General features: G+C 34.5%; 1 protein-coding gene across 22 annotated transcripts in view; it reads right to left on the bottom strand.

The window, feature by feature from the left end:
• The window catches only part of ZMYND11 (zinc finger MYND-type containing 11), a 128,154-nt gene that overhangs the window by 50,302 nt on the left and 53,660 nt on the right, over window positions 1-24,192 (bottom strand). For 21 of the 22 annotated variants that reach the window (XM_082386072.1, XM_082386056.1, XM_082386065.1 and 18 more), the window contains exon 2: window positions 23,608-23,742. In XM_082386072.1, coding sequence (XP_082242198.1) covers window positions 23,608-23,723 — 116 coding nt within the window. In that variant the 5' untranslated portion in view covers window positions 23,724-23,742. Of the gene's footprint in view, window positions 1-15,234; window positions 15,349-23,607; window positions 23,743-24,192 lie in introns of those variants that run through there. The other variant, XM_082386060.1, reaches the window with a different exon arrangement.

The raw sequence follows: 24,192 nt of genomic DNA, 5'->3' as shown, positions 1-24,192 counted from the left end.
TCAACAGAGACAAATCATGCAGTAGAGGTATAAATATAATTTGATATATAAAGGTCAACACCAATGGAAATAATCAACTGAAGTTTGGAATATGGGAAGGGAAATGGGCAAAAGTGAAAATGTACTAATTTCCTCACTGTTCACAATAGGGCGCCAACAGAAATTCTCTTAGGAATTAAGCACACCACTGCATTTAAGTTTATAAAAGTACTCTTTGAACAAAAAAACAAAATTTCTATCTGAAGAAACTCATAACACACACATTATGTAGTAAGACAAAAACCAACAAAAGAAAGGATATTAAACATGAGGACCAAAACCAAACAAGTTTGTCTTTCTAATATATACAAATTGGCTAAACTCAACAATTAAAAGAAAAAGTCATATTGAATCACAAAACAAAAAATATACTATCTACAGGAGACACACTTAAAGTGACTTAGACTGAAAAAGAATGGGCAAAGGCATATCATAAAAATGCAATCCAAATGAAACAGGGATCAATACTGCAATGGATAGGATTTGGAAATCAGGGCAAAAATCATTTTTAAGAAAGACAAACAGGGCATAGGTAGTTATAAAACAAAAACTCTAAGAAATAAAGGAAATACAGGAATACAGAATTACGAGACTTTAATTCACTTTTCTCAGTCCACAAAAACATCTACTGAACAAAATTAAGTATGGATACAGAAGACCTAATTCACAAGACAGATCTAATTGATTTTATTCTGAAATCCAAAAAAACTTGTCAGTAAGTCCCAGAAAGATTCATTAAAATTGAGCATGAAGTCAGCCATAAAAATGACCTTGGGACTTCCCTGGTGGCACAGTGGTTAAGAATCCACCTGCCAATGCAGGGGACACCGGTTCAATCCCTGGTCCGGGAAGATCCCACATGCCGCGGAGCAACTAAACCCATGTGCCACAACTACTGAGCCCGCAAGCCACAACTACTGAGCCCGTGCACCTAGAACCCATGCTCCGCAACAAGAGAAGCCACCACAATGAGAAGCCCACGCACCGCAACGAAGAGTAGCCCCCACTCGCTGCAACTAGAGAAAGCCTGCACGCAGCAGCAAAGACCCAACGCAGCCAAAAAAAATGACCTTAACAGATTCCGAAAGTGATATAGACATTTCCTAGTTGCAGTGAACTTAAACCAGACATTAATAACGAAACTAGAAAACTCTCATAAACCACTGAATCAAAAGGTTATCTGAAAACTGCAAAAAATCTAAAAACAATAATTAAAAAGCTAAAGCAGTGCCAGTGAAAAAAAAAACACAAAAATTGTAGAACAATTAATCCAAGAGTCCCTTCTCAGTGAAAAATAAAATGAAGCCATCGTTAGCTAATCTAATCAAGAATGAAGCCACAAAGCACAAAAACATACAAACTAAGAAATGTCTACAGAGACAAAGCCATATATAAAAGGGAAATTAAAACAGTCATAAGCAACTACTTTGTTCATTTCTGTGCGAAGATATAATCACTACGATATTCTAGGAAAATATAAATGACCAAAAGTTGACCACAGAAAAAAAGAGAATACTTAAAAAGGCCAATGTTTCCAAAGAAATAAACAGAGGAAGTTGGCAAATAACTTGTCCAGAAAAACACCAGGTAGGGACATATTCACAAGGTAATTCTATCAAACTTTTAGTGACCAGGTAACTCCAATGCAATTTAGACTCTTCCAGGACATAATAAAGAAGGAAAGCAAGGAATCTAACATAATAATGGTAACAAAACCCCACAAAAATTGCATAGAAAAAGAAAACTAGTGTCCCATAGGAATACTGGTATAAAAATCCTAAATAAAATATTTGAATATACAGTCTAATATTAAATATTAACATAAATTAATGTTAATATATTAATACATTCAAAATATCAAAAGAATGTACCATAACTGGGTATTTAATTCCAGGAGTTCTAGGAAGATTTATTATTAAGAAATCTAGAAATATAATTCATCCCATTAATAGATCGAAAGTGAAAAATCACAAAATTTCTAAACATGTTGAAAATTATTTAGTAAAATTCAACATCTAGCCCCTAACAAAATAGGAATGAATAAGCACTTCCTTAACCTGATCAGGAATATCCAAAAATGTCTCTGACACTCTGCCAAAGGGAATAATCAACATAGCTGAAATAGAGAAAGAAATGGGGTATAAAAGTTGGTAAGGAGTTAAAATGATCATTATTTGCAGAATACATAACTATAAAACCCAAGAAAATCAGCTAGTGTGCTATTTTAAATCAAAGAATTTAATCAGTTATTTGGGTACAAACTAATATACTAAAATTAATAGCATTCATATACACATACATAACAAAAAACTTTAGGAGATTTAAAATAAGACAAGACCCCAATTATTTACTACAGCAATAAGAAAAATAAAATACTTAATAATAGAAGAAAGGACAAGATCTATATGAAGAAATTTTTGAAAAGCTACTGATATAAAAAAAAGAGCAAATGGAAAGACATGCTCAATATTTAGATGAAAGACAACAAAATCCAAATTGCCTCTAAGATAATTTAACTGAACACCACCACAAACTAGGCAAGTTGATTCTAAAGTTCTGTAGAGGATTAAAGAAGAACTTCTCAGCAATTCTGCTTCTAGATATTCATCCTATAGACATAGTCAGACACGTGTGAAATAATACCCAAGGGAGGAAATTCATTTTAGCATTTTTGACAGCAAGAAGAGATTAGAAACATCTAAACATACATCTTAGGGGCCTGGCTAATTTATAATATAACATGCCAAGGATTATTATATAATCATTAAAAGAAATGAAGCAGTGTTACAGACATTAAGATGACATACGTTCTAAGATATGTTTAAAAAATCATGGTATAAGGGATAATATCCAAAATATATAAAGAATTCATACAATTCAATAGCAAAAAACCAGGCAGAGGACCTGAATAGACACTCCAAAGAAGACATACAGATGGCCAACAGGTATATGAAAAGATGCTCAACATCACTAATCATCAGGGAAATGCAAATCAAAAATCACAATGAGATATCACTTCACACCTGTTAGAATGGCCATCACCAAAAAGACAAGAGATAACAAGTGTTGGTGAGGATGTGGAGAAAAGGGAACCTTTGTACAGTGTTAGTGGGAATGTAAATTGCTTTAGCCACTATGGAAAAGAAATGGAGGTTCCTCAAAAAATTTAAAATAGAACTACCATATCATCCAGCAATTCTATTTCTGGGTATTTATCTGAAGAAAATGAAAACACACCTGCACCCCCATGTTCCCTGAAGCATTATTTACAATAGCCAAGATATTTACAAGAGACAAGACATGGAAACAACCTAAGTGTCCATGGACAGACGAATGAATAAAGAAAATGTGAGATATAGATATATAATGGAATATTACTCAGCCATAAAAAAGGAAATAAATCTTGCCTTTTGTGACAACATAGATGGATCTTGAAGGCATCATGCTAAGTGAAATAAGTCAGACAGGGAAAGACAAATACCATATGATCTCACTTATATGTGAAACAAACCAAAAAAAAAAAAAAAAAAAGCTCATTTGATACAGAGAACAGATTGGTGGTTGCCAGAGGTGGGGAGTGGGGAGGGGAGTGGGCAAAACGGGTGACCGTGGTCAAAAGGTACAAACTTTCAGTTATTAGATAAGTAACTCATGGAGATATAGTGTACATCATGGTGACTATAATTAATAACACTGTACTGCATGTTTGAAAGTTGCTAAGAGAATAGATCTTAAAATTCCTCATCACAAGAAAAAAGTTTTTTGTAACTGTGTGGTGATGGGTGTTAAACTAGACTCATGGTGATCATTTTGCAATACATACAAATATTGAATCATTATCCTGTATACCTAAAACTAATACAAAGTTATTTGTCACTTATACCTCAATTTTAAAAAAAGTCAGTGAAAGGAAATCATGGTATAAAATGGTACAATTTTTCAAAAACATTATATAATTATCTCTGTATAAGAGTTCTAGAGGTATATTCCAGGAACTGTAAAAGACATTACTTCCAAGAACAATGGTTCAGTAGGCAGGGGCAGGAGGAAGACTTTTTTTTTTTTTTTTTAAACAGTACTCCCTTTTGATTTTTGTTCATGTACCTATCTGCTAAAGACTATTTTTACGAAAAAGTAGCCACCACCTATATCCAAATGTACGAAAGCTCCTTTCTCCCACACAAGTTTGCCAATCTTGGGCAGGTCCCCTCCTTCCTTTCTAAACTCATCTTAGCTCTTCTGTCCTTTATTCATCCATAATAATTTTAAAGTCAATTGGCAAGATCCATGAAAAACACTGCTGTGATTTAGATTAGAGAATAAATACCATTACAATATTAAGTAATGTTAACTTTCACTGATGAACTTTGCATAATTGTTAATTTATTTATAACTTTTTCTATGTCCTTAATAAGGTCTTATAATTTTTCCCCATAAAACTCTTGCACATCTTTTGGGTTTTTCCTAGGTACTGCATGTTTTTTGTTTCTTTTGAAAAGAGGGTTTTATTTAATATTTTCTGGTTGCTGGTTGCTGGTACAGCAAGGTTGGGAAACCCTGCTAAACCCTTATTAGTTTTAGGTTTGTCTAAGTACGTCTACTGAACTTGTCTTTTCTTATTGTGCTAATTAGGACTTCCAGTACAATGTACCCTTAGGTAGTATTAATATGGGTATCCTTGTTTCAGATCTTGCAAGGGATTCATATAACAGTTCATCATTAAACACAACACTTGCTGAAGGTTACTATTAGAAATATTTTATCAATATAAAGTGATAAATATAAATATGATGCTTGCTAAAGGATATTGGTAGCTTTTATTAAGAAAATTCCTTTCCAGTCCCAGTTTGCTGTTTTAACAATTAACGCATTATACTTTATTATTCCTTGATACATTTTAATCCACTGAATTTCACCACACAAATGGGTCTTCTTAGCCACTGTGCACTCAAACAGCAGTAGAGCATGGATGAAGGCACAAGAAAAGAGCACTTTCCTTTCTCTTAGTGACAGCATGTTGGGCTTGACTTCCTTAGTTCAGAGCAATGCCTAAACTTGAGGAATTCCTTGCTTTTTCTCACTTGTTTTTCTCAAAAAGTAGAACAGAACCAGAATGCTGCAGATGTTACACAAATGAGGAGTAATGTCATCTTACTGAGTATTATAGGCTAAGCATACTGGATAAGCCTTAAGACTATCCAAGGTAATTATAAATATATTCTGAAGGATTGAGTGACTTAAACAATACCTTAAATATAACAAAGGGTCCCAACCCATTTTTCCTTTTCTTAGATCATCAAGTACTCAGGAAGGTTTAGTTCCTGTGAAAATACTTATGCTAATAATTCATGTTAAGGTCACTCCAGGTCTCTCATTTTCTTACCTGCTACATATCCATCACAAGGACTGATCTTCAAATAAAGAGACAAAAATAGCAGTTTGGGTTTGAGATGCATTTACAATGGCCATCTAGTCTCCTATTTTAATTTCACTTAGTATAAATCATGAAATAGTATGTAAATGTCTACAATTTAAATATTATAGTCAATTTCTCTGAAGTTTTTCAACAGCTTTTTAATTTTTTCCCATCCTATCCATTTGCTTTCCAATAATTTCCCTCCCAATGTCTCTCCTAGGATGCTACTTTCCAACAGGTACTGAGCACTGAAGTGTGCCCAAGCAAAAGGCTGCAGAACTCAGGGTTATTTCATCTCCCCTGAGATAATTCTGCATGTTCCAAGACAAAAAAGTATAGTTGATGGAAACAGCCATTGCTAATTGAACATTTTTACAAAAGTAAGAAGTCTTATGAATCATAATTTCCTAAAACTAATTATCTATCTTTAACCATTCTAATAATGATTCAATCTCAGAAACTTGTGTCATGCAGTTTGAAATGAGTATATTGAGAGATGGGCACACTAATGAAAACAATATAACTATGATCATATCCTGCAGAAGAAGGAACCACCAAAAAACACACTGGTATGTTTTCTGTTAATTAAAAAATATGAGGAACGCCTTGTATTGTCCTCCTGCCCCTTACCTCACGGGTCCCCAACCCCCAGGCCGAGGCCTGTTAGGGACCGGGCCACACAGAAGGTGAGCGGCGGGCAAGTGAGTGAAGAAGCTTCATCTGCCGCTCCCCATTGCTCCCCATCACTCCCATTACTGCCTGAACCACCTCCCCGCAACCCCCGGTCCGTGGAAAAATCGTCTTTCACAAAACTGGTCCCTGGTGCCAAAAAGTTTGGGGACCACTGCCTTACTTACACCTTCACACTATCATGAAGGCTAGAGGCCTCCATTTTGATGGAAATATAGCAAATTTATTTTAAGTGTACTCTGGATGATCTGGATAAAATCAGTACTGCCCCATAATTTCAGTACCTAACAGCTCCCAACTGGCCTCAATGAACTGGCTCAGGGACTGAAAAAAGACTCAACTGAAAATATCACAATCATAAGTTTCGAGACAAAATTTTAAGTGAAGATTGATCTAATTTCATGACGTTAACGGACATTCTGAATATAAAACCTATGGACATAACAGAGGAAAAGATCCAAAATATCTGACTAGATAAGAAATGTGAAATTTCTCCATGACATAAACATCACAAATCCATTTTTTTTTCTAGCCTCTGGAGCAACTACCACTAACTTCCATTCTGCAAATGAAAAGCCAACAATAAAATGGAATATTTTATTACAAATATGACAAAGAGCCTGTATTCTTAAAATATAAAACTATAACAGCAAGAAAACTATTTCACCTGTCAAGTGAGCAAGATACTTAAAATTATTCTCACTGCTGGTAAAGATGCATTAAGACAGCCACTCTCAACACAGCTTTGCTAAAAACACCGTCTGGAAAGCACTTTCTTACAACATCTTATAGATGGCCCTATCATTGGACTCAGTAATTCTACTTCTATGGAAACAATCTGAATGAGATATGGGATTTATGTAGAAAAATGTTCCTCACATCTGAAATTTTATAGGGAAAAAAAAGGATCTAACTGTCCATAATAGTAAAATAAATTATGGATATAAAGTAAGTTATATATTCACCCAATAGAGCAAAACGCACCTAATAAAATTAGTGTTTTAAAAAACACATCAGTGTGAGAAAATGTTCATGGTATAATATTAAAGATATAAATGGACAAGATTTTAAAATATATACATGTATATACATACAGGAGAGAGAGTTATACTACTGTCATGGTTGATTAGGTCATTCAGATCAATGCTCATTTCTCATTTCTTCACCCTTCCCGTCCCCTTCTGATACATACTACCTTACTCTATTTACGTTACTTAATTCTTTTTCTAATTGTCCCCAAAATATTTTTGGAACAAATGAAGTTCTATAAAATATACTGCTTATATTTATTTGATACACATATGAATATAATATACATACACAAACTAAAAACCATCCACCATCCATCCTTTTTTATGGCCCCAGTTACAGGTATTCTACTCTTAGGTATTTATCCAAACATACATCATCTACACCAGTACATAAAAACACATTGTAGCTTTTATCATAATCCCAAATGCCCCTTAGCAGGTGACTGGATTTTAAAAACTGTAGCATAGGTACTTCCCTGGAAGTCCAGACTCCACGCTTCCACTGCAGGGGCGCGGGTTCAAACCCTGATCAGGGAACTAAGGTCCCACATGCCATGCGGTGTGACCAAAAAGTAAAACAAACAAAAAAAACCTGTAGTATATCCATATAATGGAATACTACTTAGCAATAAAAAAAGAATAAACTATCAATATACGTAGCAAATGAATCTCAAAACATGCTGACCAGGAGAAGCTAATCACGAAAAAATATATACTATATGATTCCATTTATATAAAATTCTAGAACAAGCAAAGGTAATCAGTCGCTGTGACAGAAAAGCCAATCACTGCCTGGGGCTGGGGAACAGGTGAACTGACTATAAAGGACTACAAGGGAACTTTCGGGGGTGATGACAACTTTCTATATCTTGATTAAGACGGTGGTTACACAGGGGCATTAATTTGCAGATGAAGAAAGGAAACTGACTTCCTTGAGAAAACACAGCTAGTTAATAGGAGAGCTGATAATAGAAACAGTCTAGTTCTAGTAGAGATTTCAAGCTTTCTGTAGCAAGGACAACTGGCTACAGGAAAAGAGCTGACATTCACTCAACATTCACAAGTAAGGTGAAGGCTGCTGAGTGAATGTCATGTGCCAGTCACTATCTTTTGGTGCTTGGCATATACCAATACACAAAACAGAAAAAGATCCTTACCTATAAAGCTTACTTATTGGTGGGAAGAGGTTGCAGGGGCCGAGGGCAAACAAAAAATGGCACGACTAAATATTTAAGAGTAAACTATATGGTGTGCTAAGGGCCCCTAAAACATCTCCAAGAGTTACTGACTCTAAAGTTTGAATTCTAAAGAAGCAGGCAGACTCACTATAGAGAGAAAATTAAAACTGGATCCTTTTCTACCACCGCATAAAAAGAGAACTACAGATAAAGACCTAATTCTTGTGGTCTAATTAAGAAGAAGGATTCCTTAATAAAATTTCAAAAGCACAAAACATTAGGCAAAAAATATTGAATTTGATCATATCAAAATCTAAAATTTCTGTTCAACAAAGAACACTTTGGGAAAGGTTAATAAACAGATTAACAGAATAAGAAAAGATATTTACAAAGCATAAAGTGTATAGGAGAATTAACAGCAAGAGCTTCCACAAATCAACAGAAAAAGACAACCCCAATGGGAAAACGGGCAAAGTATAAAAACAGACATCCACAGAAAAGAAAGGCCAAAACCTTATAAGAACACCAAGAACTGGTGCTCTCATTAATAAAGACAGAAATGTAAATTAAAATATCTGAGTGACAAAATTTATGCAACTGGACGTCAAGTATATGCAGACGCTTGCAGAAACTCTGTCCTTGTGCACTACTAAACATGTAGATGGGCATCCTCTCTTGAGAGCTTGGTCAAATTAAGTGGATGCATTTCCTATAGTCAAAGTGTTCCTGGATACCCACATCAACAAATTACTCATGCAGGTCAAAATTAAACTGTTACATGTAACTGTGAAGAGTTGGAGCAATGCATGGTTATTTGCAAGGTGGAGGGAAAATGGAGACAACCTGAGCATCCATCATAAGGAAATAATTCAAAGCATGAGGAGACTAGTGAAAAAACTGAAAACACCCAAGTTATCCAACCAATGGCAGCATGATGATAATATGTACCCACAGGGTTGTAATAAAAGCTGAACAAGGTAATGAATGTAAAGCGATCAGACCAGTGCCCAGCACTAACCCACTCTACACCAATGGTTCCTGTACCAACCACTGTTTATCCTCTAAGCTTTCACCTTCATTACTTATATTACTGAATATTAAAACACTTAAGAGTTGTTATAAGAATTTAATAAATGACATATGGAGGCAATACAAAAGTAAAGGGGAAGAAGCATGGCCTCTTAAGTCACCAGGTCTCAGTTCAAATATCAGCTTTACAACTTACTAGCTATATGACCCTGAACAAGTGATTTAACCTCTATGCATCCCAGTGGGCATATCCTTAAGTAAAATTAATAGTGTCAATCCATGCGGTTGATCTGAAGGTAAGATAATGTAATGTAACTTCACAATAAATGTTTATCTTACTACTCATCCCTCCTCCCTCCCAAAACATAGCACGGAACAGTCTCACCAGATGGAATACTGTGCAACCATTACTAATAATAATTTATGGTAACCATATAACGACAAGGAAAAAGGCTAAATAATGTTGAGAAAATAATAAGCATGTGAAAAATGACAAGAAATACATCAAAATGGGTCCCTTACTGGAATTGGAGTAGAGAAATTACAGGTGATTATTTCTCTGCTTTTTATTTTTCTGCAAGTATCCTACAATATGGTTATGCTACTTTTAGAAGTTTAAAAAAAATTTAACAGTAATGCTCTGCCACTAGGTGCTTTATAGACACAAGGATGGATCAAACTATGTAAATCAACAAACGTTAACACAGCACATTAACAGAATGAAAGATAAAAAAATCCTATGATGACCTCAATAGATGCAGATAAGGCATTTAACAACACTCAACACCTCTTCATGATAAAAAAACACTCAACAAATGGGGTACAGAAGGAAACTACTACACCATAATAAAAGCCATATATGAAAAACCCCCAGCAACCATCATACTCAATGGTGAAAGACTGAAAGTTTTTCCTCTAAGATCAGGAACAAGACAAGGATGCCTGCTTTCACCACTTCCAGTCAACGTAGTACTGGAAGTTCTAGCCAGAGCAATTTGGCAAGAAAAATAAATAAAAGGAATCTAAATTGGAAAAGAAAAAGTAAAATGATCACAGTATTTGACATTATCTGAAAAGGAAATTATGACAATAATTCCATTTACAACAGTGTCAAAAAGAATAAAATACTTAGGAATTAAATTAACCAATGAGGTGAAAGACTTATACAATGAAAACTACAGAACACTGCTGAAAGAAATTAAAGACGTAAATACAGCTGACCCTTGAACATCATGGGGGTTGGGTGCGCCTACACCCATACAGTCAAAAATCCATGTATATCCTTACAGTCAGCCCTCCGTATCTATGGTTCCACATCCATGGATTCAACCAACTACAGATCATGTAGTACTGTAGTACATATTTATTTTTTTAAATGTCTGTGTATAAGTGGACCCACACAGTTTAAACCTTTGTTGTTCAAGGGTCAACTGTAAATGGAAACACATCCCATGTTTCTGGATTGGAAGAACTAATATTATTAAAATGTCAATATTACCCAAAGCAATCTATAGATTCAATGCAATCCCTATCAAAATCCCAATGATTTTTTTTCAGATATACAAAAACCAATCAGAAAATTCATATGGAATCTCAATGGACCCCAAATAGCCAAAACAATCTTGAAAGAAGAAGAAAAAATTGAAGGACTCATACTTCCTGATTTCAAAATCTACTTCAAAGCTACAGTAATCCAAACAGTGTGGTACTGGCATAAAGACAGACATACAGACAATGGAATAAGATAGCCCAGAAATAAAATCCTTGCATATACCGCCAAAGGATTTTTGACAAGGGTGCCAAGACTACTCAGTGGGGAACAGTCTTTTCAACAAATGGTGCTGTAAAAACTGGACATCAAAATGCAAAAGAATGATGTCAGACTTTCACCTAACAGCATATACAAAAATAAACTCAAAATGGATAAAAGACCTAAATGTAAGATCAAAAACAATAAAACTCTAGGAAGAAAACTTAGGACAAAAGCTTCACAACACTGGATTTGGTGATGATCTCTTGGATATGACATCGAAGGCACAGGCAACAAAAGAAAATATAGTCAAACTGGATTTCATGAAAATTTAAAAATTTTGTACATCAAGAGACACTACCCAAAGAGTTAAAAGGCAACCCACAAACAGGAAAAAATATTCAAAAATCATATACCTGATAAGAAATTATTATCCAGAACATACAGAGAACTCCTAAAACTCAACAACATATAAACCTGATTGAAAAATGGGCAAAGGACCTGAACAGACATTTCTCCAAAGAAGATGTTTAAAGGGTCAATAAGCACATGAAAAAATGCTCAACATCACTCATCATTAGGGCAATGTAAATCAAAACACAACAAGACTACTTAATGCACTGTGGTAAACGAAATGGGAAGGAAATCCAAAAAAGAGGGATATATGTATATGAATAGCCGATTCATTTTGCTGCACAGTAAAAACTAACACAACACTGTAAAGCAACTATACTCCAATTAAAAAAAAAAACACAATGAGATACCATTCACACCCATCAGGATGGCTACTATCAAAATAACAGAAAATTATAAGTGTTGACTAGGTCACAGAAAATTTGGAACTCTTGTGCACTGTTGATGGGAATGTAAAATGGTACAGCTGCTGTGGAAAACAGTATGGTGGCTCCTCACAAAATTAAAAATAGAACCATCATATGATCCAGCAATTCTACCTCTGGGTATATACCCAAAAGAATTGAAAGCAGAGTCTCAAAGAGGTATATGTACACCTATGTTCATAGCAGCATTGTTCACAATAGCTAAAACATGGAAGCAACCCAAGTGTTCAATGATGGGTGAATGGATAAGCATAAGGTGGTCTATATATACAATGGAATATTATTCATCCTTAAAAAAGAAGAAAATTCTGCAATATGCTACAACATGGATGAACATGAGGACATTATATTAAATGAAATAAGCCAGTCACAAGAAGACTAATACTGTGTGATTCCACTTATATGAGGTACTTCGAGTAGTCATAGTCATAGAGACAGAAAGTAGAATAGTGGATGCCAGGGTCTGGGGGGAAGGAGGAGTTATTGTTAAATAGGTAATGAGTTTCAGTTTTGCAAGATGAAAAGAGCTATGGAGATGGGTGGTGGTGACAGCAGCACAACAATGTGAGTGTATTTCATACCACTGAACTGTATACTTAAAAATGGTTAAGATGGTAAATTTTATGTTCTGTATACTTTACCACAATAAAAAAAATTAAAAATAATAATAATGATCTGCCACTATGTGCTTTATAAATGGATAGGTATACAACAAATATTTTAAAATTGCATTGAACAAAAAAGTAATAAACTTCAAACCTAAACAGCATCATCAATGAATTTATTTTTAAAATTAGATTTTACTCTGAAGAACTAGGTTCTCCCTAATTCTAACATTTAACCTGTGACAAATAATTTACTCATACAGCCTCATATTCTTTACCCATAAAGTGGGGCTAATATGAATGTCAGAGTTGCTGTTAGGGTGAAATGAGATAATATGGAAACACCAAGTAGATGACAATGTTTTTAAAACTTCAAAGTTTGCAAGGATACAAATATAAATTCATTAAATATCAAAAGGAAACATTTAATGGTTAGGAGCTTGGACTATGACATTAGATCTATATTCAAATTTCAGTTCTACCGCCAAAAACCTGTGTGGCTGTAGGCATTTTATTTCACCTGCCTAAGCTTCATCATCTTCATCAACAAAATGAGGGTAATGACAATAGACCTCACGGAGTTCCAGTGTGAAAATTAAATGAGAAATCATAGAGGGCATTGTGCTTGTCACAAAATAATGACTCGATGTTCTCAATTATTATAATCTTCTTTGAAACCACTTCTTCAGTTAATGCACCCGAATATTTATTATAATTAAGAAACCTTTTCTCAGCGTCTTGTCCCAGCTACTATGCTTCATACTAAGATCCAAAGGTAGGAAAGATGCATGGCCTACCCTCAAGATGCTCACAAACAGCAAAGGAAGCAGAAATATTTTTTAAAGATCATAAAAGGCTATAACAAATAATAAAAATTCAGCTTTATACATATTACTATGTGAGCAAAGAGTAAGAGTAACGGGATTGGTTATAGTGAGGAATAAATCAATATCTCAAAGGAAATCATGTTTGAGTTGGATCTTAAAAGAAAGGGGATGCTCTGTCCATTAATGAAGGAAAAATACAAAATAAAGAATCAAAATAATAGGGTTCTGAGACAATTGAGAACAGTCTCATCAGATGGACTCTGAGTTGGGGGAGGCAGGTCATGGAAGGAAGGAAAGTTAGGGTCCGACTGTGAAAGGCTCAGCACTAACACCTTGTTCAAGTATTTGCACTTTACACACAATGGGGAAATCAAGAACATAATCAGACCTAAAATCTAGAAAACTGATAAAATGTGAGGCTTAGGTCAACTTAAAGGTGTCAGAAATGACTTCCTAGGAGATATGTCTTGAAAAAGGAGTCTGTCTGGAGGACAAGTCCAGGAGGACCGGCATCCCAGCCAAGTGTGGAACACAGCAGAGCTGAGGCCCCCGAGAGTCCAGTGCGTCTGGAGTACAGGCCATTCTGAGCAGGGAACAGCAAGAGGTGATGCAAATGAGGAAGGCCGAGGTATTGACACCCTGCACAAGGGACTGGGAAAGCATGGGCAACAGAAGAAGGCTTTCAGTTGTGGAACATTTGATAAGATGGTGTTTTTGAAAAACATCTCTGACACCAATGACGGGAAGAGGAAACAGACTAGCAAGACCAGGAGACCAGAGGCCCAATTAGGAACCTGCTGCCACTGCAAAGGCAGGAAATTACACAAGGCTAAAACCCAGGCCAGGTGGGGAAGACCAGACATTTAAGAGGACCATTCAATCTATCCAGTCTAGGATACTCCAAACACATTTACCATTCCCCTCTAGCCACAGGATTAAAATCTCAATGCTGGCATTAGAGGCCCTCCTAGTCTGGGCCTCTCTGCCTTTTCATTCCCTTTCCCCCAAAACTCTACAGTCCCTCTGTTTTGACTCCCCTCTCTGCCTCACCAAATCCCATCCAACTTCCAACTCCTGACCAATTCCATACCCTCCATAAGGCCTCCCTGACTCTCCCTTAGTGACTGCCCCCTCAAATAAGGTCTATCATGTTATTAATTAAACATTCCACTCACATGGGGCTGAGCTGTCTTCTGTCTGTGATACCTCTCCTATTATTTGGTACTATTGTTTTATTCTTTAATGGTTATTGACACTTTTCTGTGCCTTGTCTGTATGTTTCCATCACAGAACTGCAGAGAAATGTGAAACATGAAAACAGCTAGACAACAATCCAAGCCAAGGCGAGTGCCACTAGAAAAAACTCACTGTAGAACTGTGGATTATGGTTCTTCAGAATCAGTTACTTCTTCTGTAAGGCTGTTATTATGTAAAATAAAATAACAATGGTAACAGTGGTAAACTGTACCTGCCAATCTGCTACCATAAGAAGATATGTAAGAAAGAATAAATCAATGTAGATTGAAATGAGAATGTAGTTATGAGAATGAAGAATTCTTGGAAGTACATATACAGCATAACATTAACTGCTAATTTTTTAAAACTAACTTTATTTTCAAAGAAGTAACTTAGGCAATGGCCATTTTCCTATTCTATAATAAATCTTATGAGGGAATAGAAATTGACAAAGACAAAATTATAACTTAACAAATAGTTCCTAGAAATCATGGGTTTCATAAAACTGAACTGTAATAAATAAATAAACAAATAAATAAATAATGTGTACCTAGTTGCAACTTCAAAGGCAACCTACACATGAAGAAGACTTACAGTTTGGGCTTATGTCTGTCTGTAGTGACAGGAAGAACTCCAGGAGAACTCAAATTTCAATGCCAAACATGTCACAAGAGGTCAGAGGTCACATTTTCTAACTGGGGTTTGACCCTAAAGTAAGCAATACACGTAATTAATTGATGCCCTAATCTGAAACATTAACTTGAATGGGACTAAGTCAACCAATCCAATGTTAGTCTAATCATGCTAGTCACAAACATGGTTACCTCTAGAAACACAAAATCAAAGTTATTCAAGACAGGAAAGAAAGTTTCAACTGCTTTTTCCAACAGTCAACAAAAAAAATTAATTTGACCTCTCCCAATGACACCAATAATGTTAGCCAATAATGCTGGCAGAGACTAATATAAAATCCATACTTCTTTCAAAAATATGTCTTTAAATTATAACTATTACTTAGAATACCTATGAAACTCTAATGCTATATTATAATTATTCAAATTAGATATGAATAATTTGTTTGGATTAAAGAGGAAAAAATGACATGTAACTTATTTTTATTGGATATTAAAATATAGGTGACATTTTTAAAAATAACCTGACAATGAGTATTTTTATTGGATATTAAAATATAGGTGACATTTTAAAAAATAACCTGACAATGAGTTATGAATCATATTGGGAATCTTAGGGATTCAAAGTTTAAATTTCATTTCTGTTACTGATTTCATTGTCATATGAATCTTCACCTCTTTGCTCCTTGATTTAAAAACTGTAAAACACAGGCTAACATCATGATTTTAAACATAAAAATATTTTATAAATATTTGTTTTATATAAGTGCTAAGCAATCAACTACTTCAAAGCTTTAATTTCATTACACCTATCCAAATTTCAAAATATTGATGAATTCATATGTGCTACTTATAATTTAGCATTTATAGACCTTTAAAAGAGAAGCTACTCTTGCCTATGCTTATGTTCATCTAAACTGACTAATGTATATTCTTTTTTATGATAAAATGAATCATTTGTTTCCATCTTATGGTGATTAAAACATCACAAAACATCTTTCAGTTTCTAAAAATATAAAATGTTTTTTATATTTTATAAAATTGTGGAGAGGCCAAAATTTATTTGTGCTTATTTAGTTTCTAAGTGCGGACATGTATGGAATTTTATATCATCATTAAATCAAATTTATAAACATGAGCTTTTAAATCAGAGGCATAGGTTACCCATTAATTTTAAACAATCAAACTTCATCCCATACATGTATTTTGATTTCAGATTGACTCTTTTTATAAAAATACATCCCCAAATAACAGAACTTGTCAAAGAAGTTTCTCTTAGTGATGTTTTTTAAATACTTGAAATATTAAATAAATCTCAACAGTGATTCTCTAATTTATAGCACCTTTTCTACTCCTTTTTGAACAGAAAACTAGCAGATTAAAAAAAAATAAAAGTAAAAGAAAGTGGTAAAAAAGACTCAGGACTCTTTCCAAGGGAGGTGTACTGACAACTAATAGGAGGTTACTGCTATGAACCCTGAAAGTTAGACATCATCATATTAGGTGGAAGAAACATTTGCAACACAGAAAAATTATCCTATTTTGTTAGAGAAATTGTTATTAGTCCCTAATTGTTCGATTAACTTGGAGGACCTGAAGCTTCTACTCATGACATTTCTTTTTAAATTTCAACACAAATTTAGTATTTTAATGATCCTTTGAAGATGATACTGCTGTAGATTCTGATGTGTCTAGTGTTATATACAAAAATGAAAAATGTTCCTTGAATTTGCCTCTGCTAGAAGGAATTTTTACCACTTTTACCTCTGCTTTAGGACTTCAGAATATACACAGTACCTTTAACAACTTTTTTTTTTCTTGAGAAAAACAGCAAGACTGCTGTGAGCTGGGAAGATGGTAGAAGTAACATGGTTTTTAATGTCTCCCAAACCCTCTACATAAAGTTACTAGAAGAGTTAGCAAAAGCAAACAAACAACCCAACCCCTGGACAACATAAACAACAAAATTAGTGATGAGAATCCCCATGAATCCCAAAGTCTTAGTAGGTGAGGACAAATCTCCAAACCTGCAATTGCAATTGGTATTGACACCTGTGCAGGAGAAAGCAAGGGACACAACAGACCACCTAATGGAAGTGAGTATAGGAGGATAAAACAACCAACAGGCAGTCATTGAAAAGCAAAGTGGGTCAATTCAAGAACAGCAGTTGAAACTGGGTAGGGTTTTACACACTTCCATTTGCAGGTAATTGATGGTAATTTGTGAATTCATGGTAAAGCCTTAAGGGGCTAGAACATAGTGAGACCTATTAACACTCAAAATTAATAATCCAAAGCTCCCTTTCAGTACAGAGCTCCACAGTGTAGAGGAATTGCTAGTAATAAAAGTACCAAACACTACTGAAGTCTGGTCATAAAGATCTCCAATGTAAGGACAATGGGTACAAAAGAAATTGCGATTCTGGAAGAAGGTACAGAAGAAGCAGGAAATCATGGTAAATATGAGGCCATATTGTTAGCTCTTCATAAAAATGACATAAGAAGATGCTTTTAGAGCCATATCTAGAAAAACTATTCTCAACCACCTTTCCCTGACACAAGTTCTGGAAGCTTGATTTCACATGAAAGGACTGTGGTTGAAGAAGCAGGACATCCTTAAAATGAAAGCACGCCTGAGAGATGTGCCTATAACACAGATGAAAACTGTAACTACTATTTTAAAACACGTGAAAAGACATTAAGAAGATGATGTAAGATATAGGAAAGACATAAATCAGAATTAGAAAAACTCAGAAATGACTTAAACATGCAAAGTAAATGAAAAAATTCACTTCAGAAGTAAAAAGTCCAAAGTAGAAGGCACACAAGAGTGAGTACATAGCAGAAAAAGTCATAAGTAGACATTGTAAAGAAAGAAAATATTAAAAACCGAAAATATATAGTAGCTTTATTCATAACTGCCCAAACTGAAAATTACAAATATAGAAGACAGGAAAAGAAACCAACACAGTATAAGAGAAGGCCCCAATAAATGACAACTAAACAAGATAATAAAAGTCCATGGATGACACATATACAATTGACCCTTGAACAACACGGGGGTTAGAGTCCGCCTCACCCCCAACACAGTCAAAATCTCCGTCTCCCTTTACAGTCAGCCCTCTGTATCTGCGGTTCCACATCTGGATTCAGCCAACCATGAATCACGTAGTACTGTGGTGTGTATTTATTGAAAGAAATACGCATATAAGTGGACCTGCACGGTTCAATCCATGTTGCTCAAGGGTCAAACTGTTATCATTTTTAAAGTAAAATTTTCAATATTTCAAAAAAACATATTAAAGGGACACTGTATACCCAACAAAACAACCTAGAATGACCAACACTGAGACACAGTCAAGCTCCTAGACTTCAAAGAAAAAAAAATCTTTGTGAATCTAGGCAAAAGGACAAAGTCACAACAGAAAGAAAACCAACTTGTCATCAGATTTTTTGATGGCATTGCTTTAAGCCAGAATAGATAACATATATAAGAACCTCAAAGAAAGAAAATAAAAGCTAAGGATTTTATATCCAAACAAATTCACTTTCAAGTAAAAAGGCTGCAGACCAACTGATATTATAACATGCAAGAACTCAAATATTTGTCCCCAGGAAGTCTTGATTATGAATCTACTAGATGGAGCTGCCACTATGTAAAACTATGAAGCTTCCTCAGAAAATTAAAAATAGAACTACCATATGATCCAGCAATTCCACTCCTGAGTACTTATCCAAAGAAAATGAAATCACTATCTTAAAAAGATATCTGCACCCTCATGTTCATAGCAGCACTATTTACAACAGCCAAGACATGGAAACAACCAAAGTGTCCATCCACAGACAAATGGATAGAGAAAATATGGTATACATGCACAGTGGAATATTATTCAGCCATAAAAAAGAAGGAAATCCCATCATTTTGTGATATCTTAAAAAGATATCTGCACCCTCATGTTCACAGCAGCACTATTTACAACAGCCAAGACATGGAAACAACCAAAGTGTCCATCCACAGACAAATGGATAGAGAAAATATGGTATACATGCCCAGTGGAATATTATTCAGCCATAAGAAGGAAACCCCATCATTTTGTGACAACATGGATCAATCTTAAAGGCATTATGCTACGTGAAATAAGTCAGACAGAGAAAGATAAACACTATATGATCTCACGTATATGTGGATTCTTAAAAAACTAAACTCATGGATACAGAGAACAGATTGGTGGTTGCCAGAGGCAGGGGCTGGGGGTGGGGGTGGGCAAAATGAGTGAAGGTTGACAAAAGGTACAAACTTCCAGTTATAAGATAAATAAGTTCTGGGTGTGTAATGTACAGCATGGTTAACAATACAAAATTGTTAAGAGAGTATAAAAAGTTCTCTTCACAAGAAAAAAAATTTCACAACTAGGAGAGGTGATGGATGTTAACTATCTTTACTGTGGTGATCATTTCACAATATAAACATGTATTAAATCATTATGTTGTACACCTTGAACTAATACAATGTTATATGTCAACTGTATCTCAATAAAACTGCGGGGGTGGGGAAGTGAAAAACTTTTTTTAAAGAATGTACTAGAGAATGAACTTTAGGTATCAGTGGTGAGCATGAAATACACACTTACTTGGAGAAGTAAGACTAAATGGCAGTTGTAAGGAAGAAAGTATAATATGTAACTGCTATTTTCTGTGACAGTTTAGAATTAGTACAACTGTTTAAAGATGGGTAAGACAACTTATATGGTTTCCATGAAATGTATTATTAGTTAAGTGTTGATGCTATTATTCTCAGACAGCTTGGGATGCAGTGTTGGATGAAACAATTGAGTAACTACATGATATTCTAAGATGTTATTATCCATGATGTCCTAAAGAATCATGACTCTTATTGTGTAAGAAAGGAGATAAAGATTTTAGATAGCTCAGTAAAAACCAGTAGCCATAAATTCAAGGGGAAAATATCAGTATGAATTCATGATGTAGTCTTTTTCTTTTACAATTATATGTATTTCCTAACTCGTCCACTCAAAGGCCTAGAAAGAGAGACCAACCTGGCAGCAATGAGCACACTGAAGGCCAAAAAATGCTCTTGAAACATAATTTCTAACTGCGAGAAACCAGAGACCCCTGGAGAAATCAGTGGTTCCTGGACTGGGGCAGGGTGTATCCTAGATGAGCCTGAAAAAATTCTGTCGTGTCAGAAAGCAGAGAGGAACTTCTGGGGCCAACATGAAGAGGCTCCAAATTGTCAAAGAAGGGAAAAGTTAAGCATCAATAGGGATTATATCAGAAACAGACTGAAATATATCAAATGTATTGAAACCCATGAATTCCAAATGAAAAAAAAAAAAACCTAATTGGTTGCCATTAGAGGATGCTATTGTGAAAACTGGTAAATAAAACAATCAATTATTCTACCTTTCTGATATGAACGATACCACATGGTAACCATATACTACATGATGGGAAGTTTATGTCCTTACAGAATTATTCCAGTTAAAAAAGAAAAGATAAAACTAGATTATCACTATTTTGCAATCCTTAATGAATTACTGGATCTAGCCACTGTATACCAAGCTTAGTACTAACCTCGCCAGAAGAAATACATTATGGCCTCCTGAGGGCAGAACACATCACCACCTATGAAGAAGTCTCACCCCCACCCCCAAGCCTTAGGATCAACTATTAATTTCCGTGAGATTCAAAGGAATGAGCAGCAGGTTAAAGTACACCACAGGGATGAAACCAGTGAAGGCAGACTACAGGAAACAACAGAGTAAATGAACCAGGTCCTTAGATAAATAAATTGCAAAGGAAAACAACAAAAAAAGATGAATGAGAAACCTACAGATTAAAAGATATTTCAAATAAAAACAAGCAGAACTAAAACATTATACAGAGGTAAACTACGGTGTTTAGGATGTGCCAGGCTTCAAAATATAAAGAGCCATGACCCCAAAGCCCAAAACTTAATGCGTGACTGAAGCTATACAGTTTGTATTTTTATGGAGTCACTCACCAGTCAAATATAGAATGAAACTTAATGACTACATATACATTCTTCACATCAACTCTACTAAAGCCTTCAGTAACTTAGATATTTGGATAAAGATTAAGGATACCTCTATGTTCAGACTTAGTTGTAACTAAGCAGAGCACCTTGATTTAAAATTAATCTAAAGCTTGAAAAGTATTTACCTATTTAGAATACAGAATAAGATTATTAGGCTTTAAAGCAAAAGATCTGACTTCCTGTCATGGTCCAATTCTTCTTCCTAACTTACCTTGGCAAGGGTTACGAGCAAGGAAATTAACACTGCTGAGAAGCCAAGGCACTGGGCTAGGCAATTATCTAGACAGCTCCTTCCCGGGGCTGACGGTCTGGCAGGGAAATCATTACACATGTGACTAGTGTTATGAAAGAAGTACAAGATGCTCTAAATGCACCCCTGTAATAAAAAGGAATATGACATACTCTCAGATGAGATGAGGCAGAAGAAACACTGGGAACCACTCAAACACTTACCCTCTGATTTTCTCAGTATTTTTTTCATCTTTAGATAAGGCTGATAAAACAATGACTATTTGGCAGGTAAATGAATTTACTCATATCTATCTTAAGATCTATGGATGGACCTTAGGACAGGAAGGTAAATAAGCCTTGGCACCCTTAAGGTTGTACTAATGAGGAAAGGAGGAGAGAGAATGTTTATGGACAAGCCATTGTGCACAACAAGAAGAGGTGTGCAGTGCTGTCAACAGCCTCTGCATCGCTCACAATTTAACATGTATACACAGGTACACATGTGTATACACATGTACACACACAGGTACACAGGTCATCCAAAGACTACTCTGACACCCACATCAGCAACCTTGTCAGCCAAACTCTATACATGTCACCTGGAGTTCCCACAGCTTCCTAGAGAATGTCCCTAGAGCTTTCAGAGAAAGATGCCATGGATTAATAAGAAGTAATAGCCTGTAAAGTTGAAATAGTTCAGTCAAGATTAAATGACTTTAATTAAAAAAATTAAATCCAAAGAACATTATCTTTTTTCTACATTCTTCTGTAAGTAATTTTTGATATACATAAACTATGGTTTTTTAAAAAATCCCAACCACAGGAAAATACTTAAGGCTTTTTTTGCTTTGAGGTTTTTAAAAAAAACTTTTATTCCAATATCACCAATATTAAAAGTAATTTAATTATTATGCACTATTTATTTTATTCTTATTTTCCACATAGCTGTTACCTATTTTTTTCCCTTCTATTCACCTATAGGAGCTAGGAGTTGTACATGGGCAACTTTAAAATATTCAAAGGGTTAAATATAGAGTTAAAGCAATATATAGCACCATCTTTCTTTCTCATGCCCCTTCCCTCTTAAGTAACCTTTATAATCTTCTTCACTAGAATATGGCTAAGTGACAAAAATATGATACTTAACTTTGTTACTTATGAATAATGACAAAAATAAGCACTTAATTAAATGAGCTTTTGTAAATCATCTGTTTTCCCTTTTTATAGGTAGCATCTAAAGGATGTGTTGGAGAATAAGTATAAAGAAAGTCTATTTAAATTATGAAAAAATATCATTCAAACATTTTTAAAAGATTAATTTAACTTTATTCCTTTAAAAATACCAAACAAAACAAAATCAAGTTCTATTTGAAGACTCCCTTATAATTAGTACATAACATGTAAATAGAGTATTCATACAGTAGTCTGATTTTTTCTATTCTGAATCTTGGACTACCAAGATAAACAGCATTGGAAAATAAAGAAGAACTTTCTTCTGTCAACTGAAGATTTATTTACTATAACTTCTAAAATATAAAATGAAATTGTTAAAAATTCTTGGTTAGTGTGCTACAAACTAGTAAGATGTTACTATACCTACACCAAGCTATATAGTAGCATATATTATTAATACATTAAAATGAATAATGAACAGTAGACTTTTAGATAGCTTACATAAAATCAAGTGATTAACTAAAAGCCTTTTTAATAAAAGACAAATAAGGACTTGTTTTCAAGAGTTAAAAAATTTTTGAGAACTAAAAATCTATTAGTGTACTATTGGAAATAGTACACATTGATACTTTACTTATCTAATATTCATTTATACAACCTCTAAACACAAGTTGCTTGTGTATGTTTCAGTGTTGATTTCCCTAACAACTTTATACCCCTGTAAGGGAAAGTGTCTAGTACTTTGTAATATATGTTAATTATCATAATAAATAAATAAATAGTCTTTGGACCTTTTCTCCCAAAGTCTTATATAAAATTTTACATAGACTTTTTTTGATTAAAATTACTTACTTTGTAATACGGTCAATGTTGGCAATTTGCTTCTGATTCCGTATAATCTCAATGGCTGCCCAAAGATGCTGGATAGCTTTTGTGTCCGCCTGCCGTCTTTTTGTTAAGCGTGCCATGACCTGTTTACTCCTTCAGCTGTAGCAATATACAAAAACATAAGGGAAAAGCACGGATTACAAAATGAATTATCATCAACATAAGTTAACACTCTCAGCACCTCAATATATAGTATGGCCAACTTTTTTATTTTCTACCATCCACATCACCAATTACTCCATAAAACTTTTCAATTAATTACTTCACAAAGAATGACACTACAAGACCAACAGTAAAAAAGGTCTTCCCAAGAAGAATGAGTGGCCATCTTATACCAATTTGTCAAAGAAATATACATTTAAAATTTATTATAAAGCAAAAATGTTACTATATAAAATTTCATTTTTGATATTATATTGTGTGTAATTTGACAGATCAATGCAAAACGGAAATTAAATGTCCGAATTGTAAGTACTTTAGTTTATTATACTCATGGTTTAAATATTTTAATTCAATATAGACATATTCATAATGAAAACAACATTCCTT

The sequence above is a fragment of the Balaenoptera borealis genome, assembly GCF_965194805.1.
Source record: "Balaenoptera borealis genome assembly, chromosome: 3".
In the NCBI taxonomy this organism is placed as follows: domain Eukaryota; kingdom Metazoa; phylum Chordata; class Mammalia; order Artiodactyla; family Balaenopteridae; genus Balaenoptera; species Balaenoptera borealis.
This window is presented reverse-complemented; position numbering and strand designations above follow the sequence as displayed.